Source organism: Dama dama, chromosome 21, assembly GCF_033118175.1.
Source record: "Dama dama isolate Ldn47 chromosome 21, ASM3311817v1, whole genome shotgun sequence".
NCBI lineage: Eukaryota > Metazoa > Chordata > Mammalia > Artiodactyla > Cervidae > Dama > Dama dama.
In genome coordinates, this window is record NC_083701.1 from 31,299,639 (window position 1) to 31,319,254 (window position 19,616).

The window sequence follows — 19,616 nt, forward strand, 5'->3', positions numbered from 1 at the left end:
CCAGGGTCACATTTAACACTGTGTCATTTATCAGGAGAGACCTACCTTGCTGCACACACCAGTAGAGCTGGGCAAAAATGTCATCCAAAAGGACATCACTGAGTACTTCTAAATACTGGGTGAACACGTCACAGATCGCATAGAGTGCATGATTACATGTTGTTGTCATCCATTCAGCTTTCTACAAAGGAGACAGTCATCACATGAAGGTCAGACCACTCATTAGTTACTAGAAGTTACAAAGAAAACGTTTGCATATTTAAAATAAGACTGTCCATGTTCCTTTCAGAGTGCTTAACTCCCTCTAGAATATACTCACCTCAACTTCATATCTGATACCTATTTCTCATTATCTCATAAATCTATGCATAGAATAACTATTTTCGCACTGTTTTGATTATAAAAAACCATCACTGCATTGTCCTATTATTAGTGTCTGCTACTGAAAAGTCATAGCATTAATTGCAACAGTTGGTCTTGCTCTAGAATATGACAGAACATGGAAAAAAAAATTAGAGGAAGGAAATGATAAGAATTTTCCAAGTGGGGTTAGCATAGGTTTAAAATAAAACTGGTGTAAGTAATTTATTTTTCTCAAATGGACTAATCTGATTCATTTTTATACATGATTTTATGCCCCTGCATAAACATATGTCTACTTAATAACATGTTTTAAGTAAGAGCCTACCTGCAGATCTAAAGTAAAATCTTCTGCAGGTCAGAGAGGCCCCCAAATTTGCATTTAACACACTATATGGAACGAAACACAAAGACCTGATGTTCTCTCCTCACAAACACTGAAACACATTCTGTAACTGGTTTGTAGTAAAAGACCTAATTAAACTTAAAAGCTTTTGCAGAGCAAAGAAAACAAACAAAACACCCTCAGAATGGGAGAAAATATGTGCAAAGGAAGCAATTGACAAGGGATTAATCTCCAAAATATACAAACAGCTCATGCGGCTCAATATCAAAAAACAAATTAAAAAATGGACAGAAGATCTGAAGAGACATTTCTCCAAAGAAGACATACAGATGGCCAAAAAGCACATGAAAAGATTCTCAACATCATTAGTTATCAGAGAAATGCAAATCAAAACTACCATGAAGTATCACTTCAGACCAGTTAGAATGGCCATCATGAAAAAAAATCTACAGATTATAAATGCAGAGAAGGCATGGAGAAAAGGAGACTCTCCTACACAGTTGGTGGGAATGTAAATTGGTGCAGCCACTATGGAGAAGAGTATGGAGGTTCCTTAAAAACTAAAAATAGAGCTACGGCTACCATGAATTGAAGTTGTTCAGTTGTGTCTGACTCTTTGCAACCCCATGAACTGTAGCCCACCAGGCTCCTCCGTCCATGGGATTCTCCAGGCAAGAACACTGGAGTGGGTTGCTATTTCCTTCTCCAGGGGATTGAACCCAGGTCTCCCGCATTGCAGACAGACGCTTTAACCTCTGACCCACCAGGGAAGCCCAAGGACCCAGCAATCCCATTCCTGGGCACATATCTGGGAAAAAACATGATCCAAAAGGGTACATGTACCCTGATGTTTACTGCAGCACTGTTTACAATAGCTGGGACATGGAAGCAGCCTAGATGTCCATCACCAGGGGAGTGGATACAGACAATGTGGTACATATGTATACCAGTCATAGAAAGGAATGAGATAATGTCATTTGCGGTAACACAGAAGGACCTGGAGACTGTTGTACTGAGAGAAGTCAGAGAAAGACAAACATCATATGGTATCACTCACATGTGGAATCTAAAAAAAAAAGTGGGTACAAGTGAACTTACCTACAAAAACAAATACAGAGGTACAGATGCAGAAAATAAACTTATGGTTACCAGTGGGTTGGGAGGAGGGGGTGGGGAGAGGGATAAATTGGGAGATTGGGACCGACATATACATACTACTACGTATGAGGTAGGTAATAATGAGAAGCTACTGAACATCACAGGAGCTCTACTGAATACTCTGTAATGGTCTATATGGGAAAGAATCCCAATGCGTGGATGGAGGTACATGTATATCTGAATGAATCACTTCTGTAAAGCAGAAACTAATACAATACTGTAAATCAACCATACTCTAAAAATTAAAAGAAACTGAAAGAAATAAATAAAACTTACCATGTATTCTTTATTCAATTTAGAATAAGTCACTATGAATACTAAGTAGAACTACTGATGTTTTAGCTGTGACAGTATTAAAATGAGGAAAAGATACTGAAGGTTCAACAAAAATACTGAAAACCTTAGCTCACTTCTATTGTCAAAACTGCATTGTTTTGATGACAGAAAACATACTACACAAAGATATACTACTATATCAGAATGCCTTAAAAAAGATATCACTAGGATTTTTTTTCTTTTCACTGTCCTTAATTTGAAATACTAAAATGTATTAGGAAAAAAGAACCTTTGACTTGACTATATTAAATGAAAATCTCTTACCTCTGTCTGCTGTTCTGGCAATTTCATGTTATCAAAGATTCTGAAAACAATTCTAAATAAATCCTGCCACCAGTGTTTTTCATAAGTGTGGCCATAAGTTTTCATTATTTCAAACATTACTGTTAAACCCCTAAAATGAAAAAATATAATTAGAAAAGCTAGCATATGACATCAGTATCTCCCTCCTAAAATAGATTTTTATAAGTTAGTTCATGAAGTTACTGAAAGCTAAGTTTAAAACACTTGATACTAAAGTTTAAGAAATTTAGGTTGTAAAACAGGTTTTCTTAGGAAGAATTGTTTAGGGAAAAACTCCAAAGACCCTGGCCTTTAGTTTTTTATTTTTCTTCTACTCCCACTCCATCACTGCAGCACTTAAAAAATGTATATGGGAACTACAGAGTGAGAAAAATTATAATTTGGGTGAATACTAATTCTGTGGCTCTATGACCAGGGAAGAAAGTATACTGATATGTCTAAGAACAAATAAAATTAGATTCTGGAAAATCTTTTTCAAAGAACTATAGGAATTTTTAGCTAATGCCTTACTTGTTCATATAATATCCTCAAACTAAAGGACTTCTCAAAATAATTCTCTAGACCCCCACTCGTGTGGGCAGGGCATCTACTCCCCACGGCATGCCAGGCCAGGGCAGCATGTGTCACACACGGTGCACAGTGAAGTGTTCCTTGAGAGTAAGCTGCTTTAGTATTCCATTCATTCTCTTCTGAATAAGTGTTAAAACTGAAACTCAAAATGCCTTCTGATTCCTTATCATCCTTCTTGAAATAATGCCTTCATGTAACCATTAAAAAGCTTGATCTTTTCTCTCTTGTTAAATTTCTTCTAAGAAAACATAGGTACCCTTCCACTTAGAAAAGGTTTGTATTTCCCAAAGTCTGGTCATAAGTCAGAACAATATTTCCTGTGAAACACTCCTTGAAGACTTGCGGACTCCCTGAGATGGTCCAGCTCATTTGCTGCAAAGCTACCCCTGGGCCTGGTACCAATTCATGCGTGGTACAGTTAACACACGGTTGTTCAATGGATGTAAAATAACATTACAGTAGTTTGGTCCTAAGGCAAGTTAAGTTTGTTTGCTCTGTAAGACACCTAATGTGTAAAACTACAGTAAAGGAATTTCTGTGGAAGAAACACACTGTATGTTTCCCAGAAATCCCTGTCAGAGTTCCATGCCCGCCCCGCACCCCTACCCTGCCACACACACACAATGGGACAGGGCTGGTTCGTCCTCCCACTCGAAGTAATTGGATGCTGAATAACCCCCATGGCTGGGCTGAGCAGACGTGAACATCCTGCTTCTTGCAGGCCCCCAAAGCAAACAGAGATCCACAGAGGTTCCCACGGCTTTTTACCTATTGAAGGAGTTCTGCTGAATATTTAAGTTCCTGGTATATGGAAAAGAATATGGAGGGCTCTGGGTTAATTATTTAACCCTAAATCTACAGAATTTGTAGGGACTCAAATGAGAATGCATGTGAAAGTACTCTATAACTAGTGGGTTATACAAATCATAGTGCTGCATTTTTAGATGTAATTGAAATAACTGCCTTTACAAATCATGGAGTGAGCTAAGAAAATCAAAGCCACCCCTGGACAAAGCTTACTCACATCTCTTTACCACCTAGAACACTTATTTTCTCTTCTTAAGAACTAAACCCATCCATAATCTGAACACAGGATACAGTGAAAAGCAAGGTACCATGGTCCCGGACGAGGATAGCTAACAGACTAGGAAAGCAGGTACGTCCGTCCCCCACCAAATAGATTTCTACAAATAAACTCGGGCAGGGAGGGAGTGCTGAGCTGCTGTGACTTTCAGTTACCACATCTTACTGCTCTACTGAAGTGGTGGACATCTGAGAGTGGAATATATAATTCAGAGTTACATCAATTAGGGGGCTAGCTTGAATTTTATCAAATTTCCTAACAGGTCCACTGACAGAAACTCCTCAGGGCCTAAATGTGAAATTAATGTCAAATGTGCCTGTGATAACTAAATTCTGTGACAAGTTTCCAAGGTTTGAGTATATTTTGGATTATTTTAAATTTCATAAGAATCTGTTGTAACAAGTAACACTATAAAAATAGAAAACTTCTTAGGCTATAAAACAAATTTTACCTGGGCTAAGGATGGGTGTGGTTCTGGCATAAGAGGAGTGAGGAAGGAGAGATTCATTCTTTTATTACATTCTATCACTGATTTGTTACAAGTCTGTACTACCTTTCTGATGTCCTGCTGACAGATATTAGGATACTCAAGTTGGTTATTTCAATTCAGCAGTCAAAAATACAGAGTGAGAAAAACTACATTATGGGATTGATAAGAACGCTAACAAATTCATAACAAGTTCTTTTAAGTATAAAATGTGTGCACTGAGCACTTGTCTGGTTACATTACACCCATAGTAGTTTCTTTACAAATGGACTGGACAGTCATACAGAGCTTTTATTAAGAATATACTTTTGAAAGAGTGCTTTTTCAACAGGCCTATGTTACTCAAAACTAGGTTACTGGCCAGTCTTCAAAGAGAAATGATTCTTTACCTAAAAGCCACCAGGGACATGCATTTGGAAATTCTTTTCTCATTCAACAGAAAATAAAGTTTGGGACTAACTTTAATTTCTGATTGGAAACAAAAGTATGAAAAGACAGAATGTGTAAATTAACATGGAATCTAAAATTCAAACTTGGAAATAATCAAAATTTAAGGAAAAGTAACCTATTTCCATTTTTCGTTGCTCTATTTAACGTATTTTAAAATTTGCCAAAGTAATAATTACTATATTTGATCAAGTTAAACTTATGTTCACATAAGAAAGGTTAATTTGATTAAAGTCAAAATAACCCTTGCAAAATTTTAATTACAAATACTGATTGTTACCTGGTTCTTACATCTAATTTGCATCTATTGATGATACATGATAACTCGAAGAGAATTGGGAACCAGCCTCTCACCCACACTCTGTCTTCAGGTGCCACATTCATGTCATCACTTGTGTACTCCTTGAAAGCCTTTAAAAAGAAAGGTAGGTTTATTAAAGATAAGGTGTTAATACCTATACACATTTCTCTAAAGCAGTTTTTAAACACTTTGCAAATAAAAAATGAGCAATTTGATTAGAAAAACTTATAAAAAGATGGAGATTACAACTGCCTACAGGGCATGGAATAGAGTCCAAAAGCTGCTTTCAGCTCCAACTCCATCATCAGCTTTCCATTTTAGGCATTTAAGTGGTTTTAACATCACATAGCCACACCACCACACTAGGGAGGTGTGCAGATCGAATGCATGTAAGAAGTACTGAACACACCACAGGTCCATGTCAGCATGTGACAGAAAATCTATGAGGCCATCTTTTCTCCTAATGACAGTTACAAAGATATGCAAGTCAAACCCGGCTGCCAGGCTGCCAGTTCAAGCTTTCACTCCAGTGCTTACAACCACACTCACCCAGTTAGCTTCAGTCCTGCAGAGCTTGACACACAAGAAACAGTGTATCAAGGTAATGGCTGAACACACAGGCCTGGGTTCAAATCCTGTCTCCTTCACTATCCCTATCATCAGGGGCACATTTTGAGATTCTCTGTGCCTCAGATTCCTTATTTAATGGGGCTATAACACAATCTATCCCATAAAGCTGTTATTGAAAATTAAACAAGTTTATACATGTCAAACACTCAAAAAAATACCCGAGGTCTTCAATAAATATGACACCTCAAGATAATTTTGAAAAATGCTTCATATCCCCTAGATTCCAAAATAAACTTAGATCTCAGACTAGAAATAAATGCTAAGTCACATTTTGTTTACTAAACGATGCTATACCTGAGGTCTATCAGACACGTATTTTGCACAATGGCGAATAAGTCGAATTGCTTCCATACTTGTATCTGGGAAAGCTGCATTGCACGCAAATTCAGACAAACATTTCACTGCATCCTGGAAAGAATCAATGGTCGCTGGAAAGTGTTTTTCAAACACAAGGGCTATAAGGGAGAAAAACATATCCAAATAATTAAAGATTTTCAATTATTCCTAATTATAACCAAATACACCGAGCTCTCGATGTAATGGATACTTCTTGAAGGTTAAGGGTTTTGATTCCAAAAGACATGGGTTCCAAAGTCTGTCTTGACCTGACTGCCGTGGGTAATGGGAACAGGGAGATAGATAGGCCTGTGCTTTGTTTACACTATAAACCCAGCACCTAACAGAGACTGGTACACTCAGATGGTAAAGAATCCACCTGCAACGCAGGAGACCTGAGTTCAATACCTGGGTGAGGAAGATTCCCTGGAAAAGGGAATGGCAACCCACTCCAGTATTCTTGCCTGGGAAATTCCATGGACAGAGGAGCCTGGTAGGCAAGTCTATGGGGTTGCAAAGAGTCAGACATGACATAACGACTAAACAACAACAAAGTGCTTATTATTAGCACAATACTTAATTTACTAAATTTAGGCAAACATTAAATGATAGCTATGGTGATGTCATCATTCTTGATGTTGATGACAACGATGGTCATTATTATCTTTTAAGAGAGGCTAAAGTGACATCTTAGGTGTTTCAAAGTCAAAGGAGGTTGTATAGTACAGTGGTCAGAAACAAAGGCTATGTCTTAAGCCTCTGGTTTTGTGCCTCAATCCATCACTCACTAGGTTTTGTGCCTTTAGACAAATTACATAACCTCACTGGATCTGTGTTTCCTTATCTAATTAAAAAAAAGATAATAAAGATATTTTTCTCACACAGTTATTGTGAAAATTGAAGAAAATACATGCAAAGTGCTTACAGTGCTTGCCATGCAGTAAACATTATTATCAATAATAATGATAATACTATCACTTTTTACTCTGCTTCTATAGGCAAAACTTGGTAAAGCCCAGGACACGCCAGTAACCTTACACGTGAGCTATCCTCTGAACACAATGAAGCTGTGCTGTGCTGCGTTCTAGCTTGAATAGAGCTTAGGGGACACTCACTGACAATATGTCCCGTTGTCTGGAATGCAAGCTCAACTATGCTTTCATCTTGATCCGATGCAGCAAGATGAAATACAGAGAAGATGTTCTTCCATCCAGACCGAATGTTAGCAGCTTGAGAGTTAACCATCTGTGCTATACACCGTACAACCATATCGCGAATTGTTGGAGACCTAAAATAGTAATATAATTGCTTGGATAAATCTCATCAGGTTTTTTTTCCCCCTCTCTTCTGTTCCGCCCCACTCCCCCACCCACTACTGTGGAAAATACACTATTTTCCTGATGTTAAGCAGTTCAACAAACATAATACCTGTTCCGTTTCATTATATGTTCAAAAGGTCTTAAGAAATCCTTCTGGAATCTGAAATTAGCAAGCTCCCCTTTCTCTAAGAACTTCATTGACAGCTGCCTCAGGGAGTCTACTGCAAAAATAGCTACATCTTCATTAGGATTACAGCCAACCTGTAACAGCAACAGAAATAGAGGATGCTAATATCAGCAGAAAAATCGGTAATTTTCTAGAAAAATATATCATTAATAGCAAAGACAGGTAAATTCAAAGATTCTCCATAGAGGCAATATTTCTCAACAAGAAGAACATATTTGAACTAAATTCTTAAAACCTAGAACAATTATTTCTAGAAGAAAAAACAAGACAAAGTGTTTTCTAATCTAATTACAAAAAAAATGTAATAAAAAACTGCTTAGAAAGGAAAAAGGTCTCAATTAGATTATGGTAAGGGAATTTTAAACAACAAAAAAATTACAAATTAAGCAAATTGTATAATTACTCAAATACCTTATTAAAATGATCTCCAATAACTTCCCAAATTCGAGACCACTGCAATCTTATTCTTCCCATGTTGTAATATGATATTTCTACTATTTTTTGCAGACTAAACATTCTTGGATGCGTAGTGGAAAGTAACTCATCCATAGATACAGCACAGAGCCAACGGACAAAATCCACTATAACAGAAATAGATTAACATTTATTAAAGCTCAAATTTAAAGTCTTTTAGCCCAAAAGTCAGTTTTTTAACTGAATGTACATACTTACCAATGGCATTTCCATCTAGCCTTGTGGACCCTGTGAATATTCTAAAGAAAAAAACAAAAATCATAATGCAAAAATTTATAATGTCTCACTTCTGATATATCAATTCACAAACAAGAGGCCTAGTTTGCTAACTACTTTTATCTGTTTTAAGGGAACAGATCAGGTAACTGAACATGTACTTTTTACCAGGTAGTTTAGTAACAAGTGTAGTTGGAAGGTACCCCGCCCTTGCACTGAATGGTATTAGAGAATGAACACACTGCTGCAATTTTACCAGTAAATTCATCAGCACTAGGGTGGGTATTTCATAAGCCTCAAAATAAGAGACTATTAGTTTATAAAACTAATAATTGGCATACACAAAACAGACGTCTCAATTTTCCTGAGTATTTACTAGTTTAAACATGTTCTTAAAATGAAAACTTCTACTTTATTTTTATAAATAACATACATCTGATTAAAAAAAACTCATGTTGAATTACAAGTGATTAATAAAACCTTACAAATAGTTTCCAACAGTTTAACTAACAAGTAACCAACCCACTTTTCTTAGAACATTCAAACATTCAGAGTTAAGCTATGCTATCCAGCTTTGCCCTGCCATCTTCACTGAGCTCTTTTTCTGCATTTCGAAGTTTCATAAAAGTTTTCAGCATAAACACATTAGTCCTCTTACTTTAAAGTCTGCATTTTTACCCGTGTTCCAAGTTTGTAACGAAGGGTTTGATGTGGTGACTTCAAGGATAAATTGATATTGCTCAATGTAAACTGTACATGAAAGGATTTGAACGATAAAAACGAAACCTCAAAAGCAGGAGCAGGTCAAATATTAAACTTAGAAACAAAGGTAATCATAGTAACAGTATATCTACCAGCAATAACAAGGTGGGTACTACCCAAAGTGCTTTGAATCTATACCTACCTATCTATTTACCACATATCCACTCACAACAATCACAGGTACCATGAAGTACGTTAGACTCCCCACTTTATCAACACAGAAACTGAGGCACAAAGACATATAATAACTTTCTAAAATCACAAGGCTGGTACGTACTAGAGCCAGTCAAACAAGGACAGGCGACCCCAGAGTCCACCCTCTCAACCGCCCCACACTTATCTGAGCAAAACGGACTTTAAACATTTAAAATACACTCTAGTTTTTTCCTACCACCACAGTCAAAATGTTCTGAGTATATCATGATTTTTCAACCTCTATGCCCTTGAAGGTCTATGTGTCCTGGCAACAGTAAATAATGAAAACAAGAAGGAAAAGCAGCTTAAAAACTGACAAGGTAATAACTCAGAATCTGATCTCCTGCTAAAGGGACATCTTCACATTTCCTCTATTACTCTTGTGAGTAGAACAAAACAAAAGTTCAAAAATCTGACTGAAAACACTATGGGGGTGGCGGGGGGAGTAAGAGTAATAGGGCCTCAGTGAACCTAGTGGTTAGACTGGATCCAGAAATTTAAAATAAAGGCTACCGCCCTCTCACATGAACAAAAATGAGAAGTGCTAGACTCTGCATTATGAATGTCATTAGCTGTTTCTCAAACTAGAGGCATGTACCTGGAAGGCAGTGGTTATAAAAACCACACCACAAACAAAAGTCCAACCCAAACAGTACAAGGGAAACAAAGAATCCCTTTTAAGCAAGGAGGAAGCAAGCGACAAAGAGCCGGGGAGGAAAGAACAGCAGCAGAGAACTCCAGGGGAAGCTGAAAGGACCCCTGTGAAGATGGCCAGAGAGAACCGCAAGCAAATAGCCAGGCCCTGCAGACTCAGGTGAGTGTCAGCAGGGGAGCATCCGTCCTGGGAAAGAGCATTTTGATTCCCACTCACTCTGGTAGCCTCTGAAGGGTCACTATATTTCTAGAAATGCTCCATCAAAGATAAGTCATATGGGAGAGCAGAGTGGTCTGGGGAGGCATTCATAGTAAAGCCTTAATATACTAAGGCAGAAAAGAGCTATGCTTCACAACATCAACTATAAAATGGATTCTACACGCCTGTGTGAAAAGCAGAGAACAGAAGCATGAGAATCTTGTGTGCTAATATTAAAAGACATGCCCCTGAAAAGTAGGAAAAAAAAGATTGACAGATTTACTGAATTCTTACACATTATGACAGTGGTGAAACAACGCAAAAAAAAAAAAAAAAGATGAAACTTGCAGATTCTAGATCAAATCAACTTTAAGCTGCATGCAACATACAGGCAGATGAAATGACTGCGTATCTAAAGTTTTTATAGTGAAAATATCAGAGATAACATCTACGGCTCAGACTCAATTGAAAGACGTTTATGAGAAAACAGGGAGGAGTCGTCCATGTTTTCTGATAGGTGACAGAATATTCCACAGTGTGGGACAGATCTGGTGTGCTTAAAAAACAACAATTAAATAAAAACTATGGTGCTACATAACTTTTGACTTTCAGGGGTAAATCGTTCCTGGACAAAATCCACCCCCGCGAAGTTGAATAACATTTAAGAAATAGCTGGTTTAACAACGCCTAGAAAATGTTTCCCTGGCAAATCCAGGAGGATCAAGGACTCCAGGTTAAAGTGCCCTCACACTCTTAAGTTCTAATAATACAGGATTCCAAACACAAAAATGAAGATAATCAGGAAATTTTACCATTTTAAAGTTTTTGATGAAATCAAAAATTTTTCCATTAAAAAACAGAACCTATATATAATTAAGCAAAGAATTATTTCCATTTTGCATGTTTAGTTCTTATACTTATCACAACAGATTATTCAGAACAATAGGCCTAAGGTCAGAAAAACAACGTTTTTGCTGAACAAATATAGGACTTTCAAGGATGACGCCTGACAATATTCTCAACCACCGTCTTGACTACCAGGGCTGTCTCACTGAGTCAGCCTATGGAAGCAGAATATCATAAATAAAAATAAACTCAGATACTCAGAAATTCAGAAGTGACTTAATGAGAAATTGTGATACATACCACATAAGAATAATATAAATCTTGTAACAAATCAAAGATGTAACTTTTGATGCTTTCACAATAAGGTAAAATGTAAATATTGAGGTTGTGCATAAAACTGTGGACTGTTATAGAAGTATCTGGTGATGAGGAGTTTGAGACAGTGACTTACTAATAGAATCTGTACTAAGACTTTTCTGAAATTGCACAAACTCTTAAAGTGGAGAGGCAGATCACCTGTTCAAATGAGTTACATGTTTCTCTGCAGCAAACTGGCCAGCTGGATAAATCAGAACTGGCTGTGGTCACATGAAGTATGTTATGGCAACAAGACCAGTAAGTACAATTTGACTCTTGTCTGGGTCGATTCTCCTAACAGTGATGATGTGTTTTTCGGATCTGGAGGAGGTCTACCCTGGCGGCAGCAGGACAGACACTACAGTGCTCTGGAGCTGCACACACGGGCAGACAGGCCGAGAGGCTGAGGGCACCCCTGGCGCTATTCCTCAGATTCTCTGCTAATCCAAGTGTCACTGTAATCATCACGACCAGACTGGCCTGGCTGCGGGAAGGAGCAAGTAATCTAACCCCCCTTGTCTCAGTTTCCTCATCTGTAAATTGAGGACAGTAATAATATGTATCTTATATGCTACTGGGAGGATTAAATGAAGTAACACACGGAAAGCACTTTTTCTGTTTGTTTAATATAATCAGTTATACATACATCCACTCTTATTAAAAATTTCCTTCCCAGAGAGCACTCTGAAAAGCACATGTTAAGCCTCAGAGTTATATAGTAGGTATAAAATGATATATAATCTTTCTTCAACCGTCCCAAGAAAAAGGCAAATTAAGCCCCTCCCTCCACCCCTCCACCCCCAAAAAAGCAAGTGGACACATGGACACTAAGAATTCTTTCCAAGTAAGACGTTCCAGGGAGTACTGCCAGGGTCAGTAACAGCTAAACACTCTATTTCCATCTAAGAGCAAAAAGTTTTCATCTACAGCAAAGTAAAGTAACAGATCAGCGGGAGTCTTTAAGCATCAAGGAAAGATTATAAAACACACTGTATTTTTGACAGTTCCCATCAGAAGTGCTAAAATGTAAACACCAGTGTTACAAAATGCTAGGTTTCAATTATTTGGGCATCCATATGGAAAACGTTCATCTTCTTAAAAACAAAAAATACTAGACATTATTTTGAATACTGGGGATTTTTTAAATCTAGAATATTCTATAGTAAATATTCTAGAATATACTAAATATTCTAGAATATTCATAGTAAAACAAACCATAATATATTCTTTTAGAAATATTTAGAAATATTCTTTTAGAAAACCAGACTAAAGATGAGGAATATCTCTCAATGTATATACTATAAAATATAATTCTCCCCAGTGAGAACTGCCAACAAACCCCTTCATTTTCCCCATAATGCAATCCCATATCATACACTCAGGAAGATAAATTATACTCTATTTTCAAATAGGAATAATAAGGGAAGTACATTTTTTATAAAGGACATTTTTAAAAAATAGAGGAAAAGAAAAACTGTGTTATTTCTCATCAAGGTTAACATTTCCCTAATGCCCACTAATGTCTACGGTCACTTAAATTTTCATACTGTTTATCTCCTTCCTATATTCTGTGACTTAAAAGCAAAACTGTAGGTACTTCATCATTTAAATCATAGCATATCACAATATAGGAAAGATATTTGGCAATCATTTTTTTTTTCTTTTTACTAACGAGCAACACACATCTAAATGCTACAGAATTAAAACAGTATTCATCTGAAAGGGGAATAAAACAGATACCTTACCTATCTACAGCAACGACAACACTTTGAGAACTGGTTTCTCCAATGGATTCCTGAATACTTGCTATCTGCTTCCAGTCCACATTTCCTCCAACTACCACACATAAAAGACTCATTTCAGTGTGAAAATAATTCAGTGAAAAAAATGTACTTACAGTTCTAAAACACATTTCTAATAAAATCAGTCATTTTCCTAATGAAAGAAAGCTTTGGGTGAACAATTCTTTTAGGCATCAGTGACTTACTGAGTTATACTAAGTGGTATACAGACATGGGTAAAGACACAAACTTGTTTGCAAAGATCACACAAATTAGGGACACTGAAATTTTTAATCACTCAATGACATTAGGCAGAATTTCTCTCAATGTTTAAGAGAAACCCCCTCCCCTGACCATCACCCCTGCAACGCATAGCATACAGAACTTCCCCAACCAGGGACAGAATCTGTGCCCCCAGCAGTGGAAGCGCAGAGTCTTAATCACTAGGCCACCAGGGAAACCCCTCCCTCAGCATGTAAGAAACAGAACCAACCCCAGTTCCAAATGTATCTACTCAGGAGGATTCCCAATTCCATACAATTAGATCTCTCCTGTAATGTAATCTTCAGTCCCTTGTTTACAAATGTTCACTGAAAATTTAACCGGTATGCTATAATATCCTCTTATTCAACAAAATCACTTGGTTTTTCCCCCAACATTGGTTCCATGTGTTTGCAGACAGCAAAACAACGCCCCCAGTTCTCAAGCTCTTAATATCTTTCCCTTCTTCCATTATCACTAAATCTTCTGGCCTGTTTTTCATTTGATTCATTCATTTTCATTCCTACTTAGTTTAGACCATTATCACTTCAGGACTGAATCACTGTAACAGTTTACTGCCTTCCTTTTTGCTGATTTTCCCCCCTCTTTAATCTCCTTTCTTCTCCTGGAGATTAATTTTCCTAAATCACCACCTTTATTTTGCTTACTATTAGTTTCAGATAAAGTATAAGCTTTTCAGCCTAGGACTTAAGGCAGCTCCTTCCAACATATGTCTCTATTCAGGCCATCATCTAAAGTTTATCTCCTGAGACCCAACCTGAGTTCTCAATGAAGGATTCCCCTCCACTGCTTCACCTTCCTCTGAATGAAGTATTTACTTAAATAAGTACTGCTCAACTCAGAATTTCTTCCATTTAGTTTCTTACTATAAATTACTTCAGGTGTGTCACTGTTGCCTTCTCAGCCCGTTAAAAAGAATTCATTTGAACCAGTCCTAATGAGATGGATGAAACTGGAGCCCCTTATACAGAGTGAAGTAAGCCAGAAAGATAAAGAACATTACAGCATACTAACACATATATATGGAATTTAGAAAGATGGTAACGATAACCCTATATGCAAAACAGAAAAAGAGGCACAGAAATACAGAACAGACTTTTGAACTCTGTGGGGGAAGGTGAGGGTGGGATATTTCAAAAGAACAGCATGTACACTATCTATGGTGAAACAGATCACCAGCCCAGGTGGGATGCATGAGACAAGTGCTCGGACCTGGTGCACTGGGAAGACCCAGAGGAATCGGGTGGAGGGGGAGGTGGGAGGGGGGATTGGGATGGGGAATATGTGTAAATCTATGGCTGATTCATATCAATGTATGACCAAAAAAAAAAAAAAAAAAAACAGTTCCCATGTTAGGAAGCAAATCATACACTTTTTTTTGTGTTTTCCTCTACCTTACTCAAAGCAGATGCTCAATAGGTACTTGTGACTAACTAGACATGCAAATGGCTTTTTGAATGCAGATGTAATATAGATGGTGTTATTTAAACCAGCTGAACTAAAAATCTACTCCAGGAACTGAACAAAGGGAAAAGAATGTGATCCTTGTCCTCATGCAGTTAATGATTTACCAGGAGAGACAGACTTATTACCTACTTTAGTACAATCTGATGATTACTTCATGGCTGAACTCAACTAATTTTATATATGTAACACAAGCATGGCTAAACAGAACTAATTTTTATAGGGGAAGGGGAGAATGCGGGTGTTAGCTCATGGCAAGTTTTCACGTATTATGAAATATTAATTCAAGTTAGATCTGAAAGGATTATCATGTGGGAAAGAAAGAAGAAAAAGCAATTCAGGAAGACGGAGCAGCATATATGAAGTAATGGAAGCAGGCATGTGAAGTTCATGTTCCAACACACTCAGATATAACCATAAAGGAGGATGATCTGGCAGGGGACAAGGAAGGAGAGAGAGCAACAAGCAGTAAAAGACGAAGCTGGACAGACAGACCAGAAACAGAATGTGAAGAACCTTGACCATCATGTTTAATGTTCTACTTTTGAAAACAGGGAACCATTAGGTCTTTTAAAAGACCGACATGATCCGATCTATTTTCTGAAAAATAATTCTGGTAATATCTGTAGAACACAGTGAAACATGAAGAGCCACTGAAGCCATGCAGACAAATTAAGGGTCTATTTCTGTAATACAAGTGAACAAGGATGAAAGCCTGAAATAAGTGACTGAGAAATGGGGTGGTAGGAGGATAGTGTCAGGCAATATGAGGTATGTAGCATGTTACAGGAATTTAATGAAGAAAAATCTGTGAGAAAAGAATGCCAGTCACTACGTAACTTCTTCTGTGTATCAACTGAATGTCCTTCCCACAGAGATTTCTGTACCTTCTATACTTAGATAAAATAATTTGTAATCATTAGACCTATTTAAAGAATATTTAAAATGCCTAACAATCCAAGAACCAATTTCATAAATATATGACATCTATCAAAAATTTGTATGACAGTACAAGTAGTAAGCCAAGAGTTTTGGTTTTACCAAAGAAATAACTCAAAGAACAAACATTTAGATTAACTAAGAACAAAGATGTAAGATGTCATTAAATTCACTCAAGATTTATATGACCAAGCAACTGAATTTTAAAATTTAATACATAATAGTATGCATATAATTCAAATCTAATAATTCACATGCTATTTATTCTTAATAACAAAAGTTTCCTGTTTCCAAATATTAAAAGTATAGTCTTGTATCTCATCTGTAAGGAAGTGAGATAAATATACACTCAGCCCTATTAACTTGGTTACATCAATATTTGGGATATAGATTCTGTTAACAAAGGAGGCTAATAGTTTATTTTTAAAAAACAAATTATATACAGATGAAGCCAGCTCAACTGTGTGCACCGCAACCTCCTCTAGCTTCAGTGTGGACTAAAGCTTCCTGAGCAGATGCCAGGACACCGCTGCACAGGGTGGACACTGGCCATGCTGGGAGAGCCAGGAACCAACTACCGAGACGAGCTCAACTCGGGGGGAGCTCTGCCCAAGAGGGGCTGAGTCAGCATAGGGGCTCCTCTAGGACGCAGACTAGAGCCTGAGACCTGATTCCTCAGCAATGAGAGCAGAAGGGAGCAGGCCGTGGAGCAGAGAGAAGTGGATGACACAGAGGTGAATGGCATGGTCAGTCGCTCATGTGGCTTGGGGGCCTGGAATTTTTATCTCAATCTCAGTTCCAGATTCCAAATGTGATTATTTTAATATAAATTCCCTTTTCCTGAAGGGAGAAGGCAGGTCAGGTCACCTCTTTGCAACCTAAGCAGCAGAGCAGCACAATGATCCAATTAATTTTAACTCATTTTCAAGTATTCCAATAAACATGATCTGCAAGTATGATTTCTCTTGTTTTACTAACACTGATAGAAAATAAAATATTCCACTGGTATTTTATTTTTAGTGTAACCTACTTCTGTTACTTGCCAAAACTGAGCCCTGGCGATCTCACCCCTCTTTATCTGGGCTCTCCTCCACTCCTGAGGCCTTAGAAAGACTGTTCAAAAGCAGCTGAATCAATCAATGCACATTCACTTCACTTACCTGTAAATATTTTTCATCTGTATCTCATGCTACTTTCTGGAACAATTAGAGTTCTAATGTCTGAGTCAGACTTCTAGGTTATATAAGTCACTAACCATGCGGGTGCTCAAGCAGTTCTAAATCCTGCAGCTGTCTATAGCTGCACCTCCCAGAACCACAGAACACCACTGGTATTTTACAAATGAGGTGCTGACTGCACTGCTGAATTACCACTGCAAACTCACTCAACATGAGTCCACATGTTGCCACAACATGGTCCTCATCTTTACTCCCCTCCCTGTGGGTTGCTTTTCAGGTCTCAAATTCTTCTGTAAGACTTTTTTACTGCTGGCAATAACAGAGAAACCACTAAATGATAAAAAGAGAATGTCCAGAAGTACAATGTTATATATAGCACAAAGCCTTAAAAGGTAAATGTAAGTATTCTTAGACCTCAGGTGTATTCATTTTTTTTTTTTTTTTTTTTTAGGTTGTATCTCTAGATTTCTCTGTCAGAAGTGAGGTAGGGAGGCCAGATAAAGAATAATCCAGAAACATGAGAGAGCTGGATCATAAAGAAGGCTGAGCACTGAAGAACTGATGATTCGAACTGTGGTGTTGGAGAAGACTCTTGAGAGTCCCTTGGACAACAAGGTGATCAAGCCAGTCAATCCTAAAGGAAATCAACCCTGAATATTCAATAGAAGGACTGATGCTAAAGCTGAAGCTCCAATACTTTGGCTACCTGATGTGAAGAGCTGACTCACTGGAAAAGACGCTGATGCTGGGAAAATTGAGAGCAGGAGGGGAAGGGGCCAACAGAGGATGAAATGGTTGAATGGCATCACGGACTCAATGGACGTGAGTTTCAGCAAACTCCAGGAGATAGTGGAGGACAGGGAAGCCTGGTGTGCTGCGGTCCATGGGGTCCCAAAGAGTGAGACATGACTCAGTGACTGAACAAAAACAACAACAATGCAGAAACAGTATAGCAGCACTAAGTCCACTTACACGTTAACATATTGTAATCCCGACAACTCTGTAAGTAGATACTACGATTAGTTTGGAAAAGAGGAACCTGAAGCTCAGAGAATTAAAGTAACTTGCACACACATCTTGCACAAGTGAAGAAGCAGCACAAGTGAAGAAGAAACATGGAAGAATTCAAACCCAGAAGTACACATTCAAAGTCAAAGACCGTCTAACCTTTGTTTCTTCCCTGGAAGAATGTTTTCCACTTATGACTAGAAATGTATGGTTTTGGTTCTTCTCTATCTGCTTTTGATAGTACCTTCCTTTTTTCCTGCTGGGTTAAACCTGGATGCGCCTGGCTGCACTGAACTCAAGGGGCGCCATGGGACAGTTTCCACACTGGCCTAAGACTTGGGTTATGTCTGCATGGTGCCGTTAAAAAAATCTGCATGTGAATGCTTTCTCCAGGTGCCCCCAACTATTTATCATCTTAAACAAGCCTTCACTCATTAACTTATCTGCTTAGTCTTAAAAGCAGGTAATTTTTTAAAACATTTTTTCAGATTATTTTCCACTATAGATTATTGTAAACATTGGATACAGTTCCCTGTGTTATACAGTAAACCCTTGTCACTTATCTATTTTCTACATAGTAGTTTGTATCTGTTAATTGCATACTCCTAATTTATCCCTTCCTCTCTCCCTATTCCTTTCGGTGACCATAAATTTGCTTTCTATGCTTGTGAGTCTGTTTCTGTTTTGTATACAGTCACTTGTATTATTTGTTAGATTCCACATGTAAGTGATATCACATCATATAATATTTGTCTTTCTCTGTCTGATTTAGTTCACGAAGTATCAGTCCATTCAGGTCGCTGTAATGGCAGCATTTCATTCTTTTTTTTAATGTAAAAGGAGGTAATTTTAAACTGCATATTTCTCCACCCACAACTATGTGGTTAAGACTAAGGGTCATTTAATATTGCAAACTGGACCATGCAAAAAAGACTTACAATGTTATCTTGCTTAACCCTTATAAGGTTAGCCAAAGGGCATTTTATCCTAGCCCTCTAATCTTATTTCTCTCATACAATAAAGTTACTTATATTGAGCAAGTTAGAAACAACTGTGATACTTCACAAAAGTAATTCAAAAAATTCTCACCTAGCCCTAGCCCCACAAATTCATCAGGAGCCTGATCTTTCGCTCCAGTAAGTGATCCTTCTCTGCCTCGCACTGTTCCAGAAATGTACCGAGGCTTCACTCCAGTTCCTATAAGTTGAGCAAGCTCCAGCTGACTGATGCACTTCAGAATCTTAATTACAAAAAGGAAAACAAATTTAAATTGTGTTAAAAATCTTCATAAAAATATTTAAATGTACAAAGTCACAATTTAAAACAGGCTACATTATAAATCAGCATAAAAAAGTTAAATGTACTTAATCCTGAATGTACAAGATTAATTTTCTCCC

General features: G+C 37.6%; 1 protein-coding gene across 1 annotated transcript in view; it reads right to left on the reverse strand.

The window, feature by feature from the left end:
- Nucleotides 1-19,616, reverse strand: part of ARFGEF1 (ADP ribosylation factor guanine nucleotide exchange factor 1) — a 124,706-nt gene that overhangs the window by 11,652 nt on the left and 93,438 nt on the right. The window contains exons 22-31 of the mRNA XM_061123424.1: nucleotides 19,309-19,459; nucleotides 13,313-13,403; nucleotides 8,537-8,577; nucleotides 8,276-8,445; nucleotides 7,787-7,938; nucleotides 7,474-7,646; nucleotides 6,317-6,477; nucleotides 5,372-5,502; nucleotides 2,465-2,594; nucleotides 46-181 (exon numbers count right to left, since the gene is read on the reverse strand). Coding sequence (XP_060979407.1) covers nucleotides 46-181; nucleotides 2,465-2,594; nucleotides 5,372-5,502; nucleotides 6,317-6,477; nucleotides 7,474-7,646; nucleotides 7,787-7,938; nucleotides 8,276-8,445; nucleotides 8,537-8,577; nucleotides 13,313-13,403; nucleotides 19,309-19,459 — 1,336 coding nt within the window. The remainder of the gene's footprint in view (nucleotides 1-45; nucleotides 182-2,464; nucleotides 2,595-5,371; nucleotides 5,503-6,316; nucleotides 6,478-7,473; nucleotides 7,647-7,786; nucleotides 7,939-8,275; nucleotides 8,446-8,536; nucleotides 8,578-13,312; nucleotides 13,404-19,308; nucleotides 19,460-19,616) is intronic.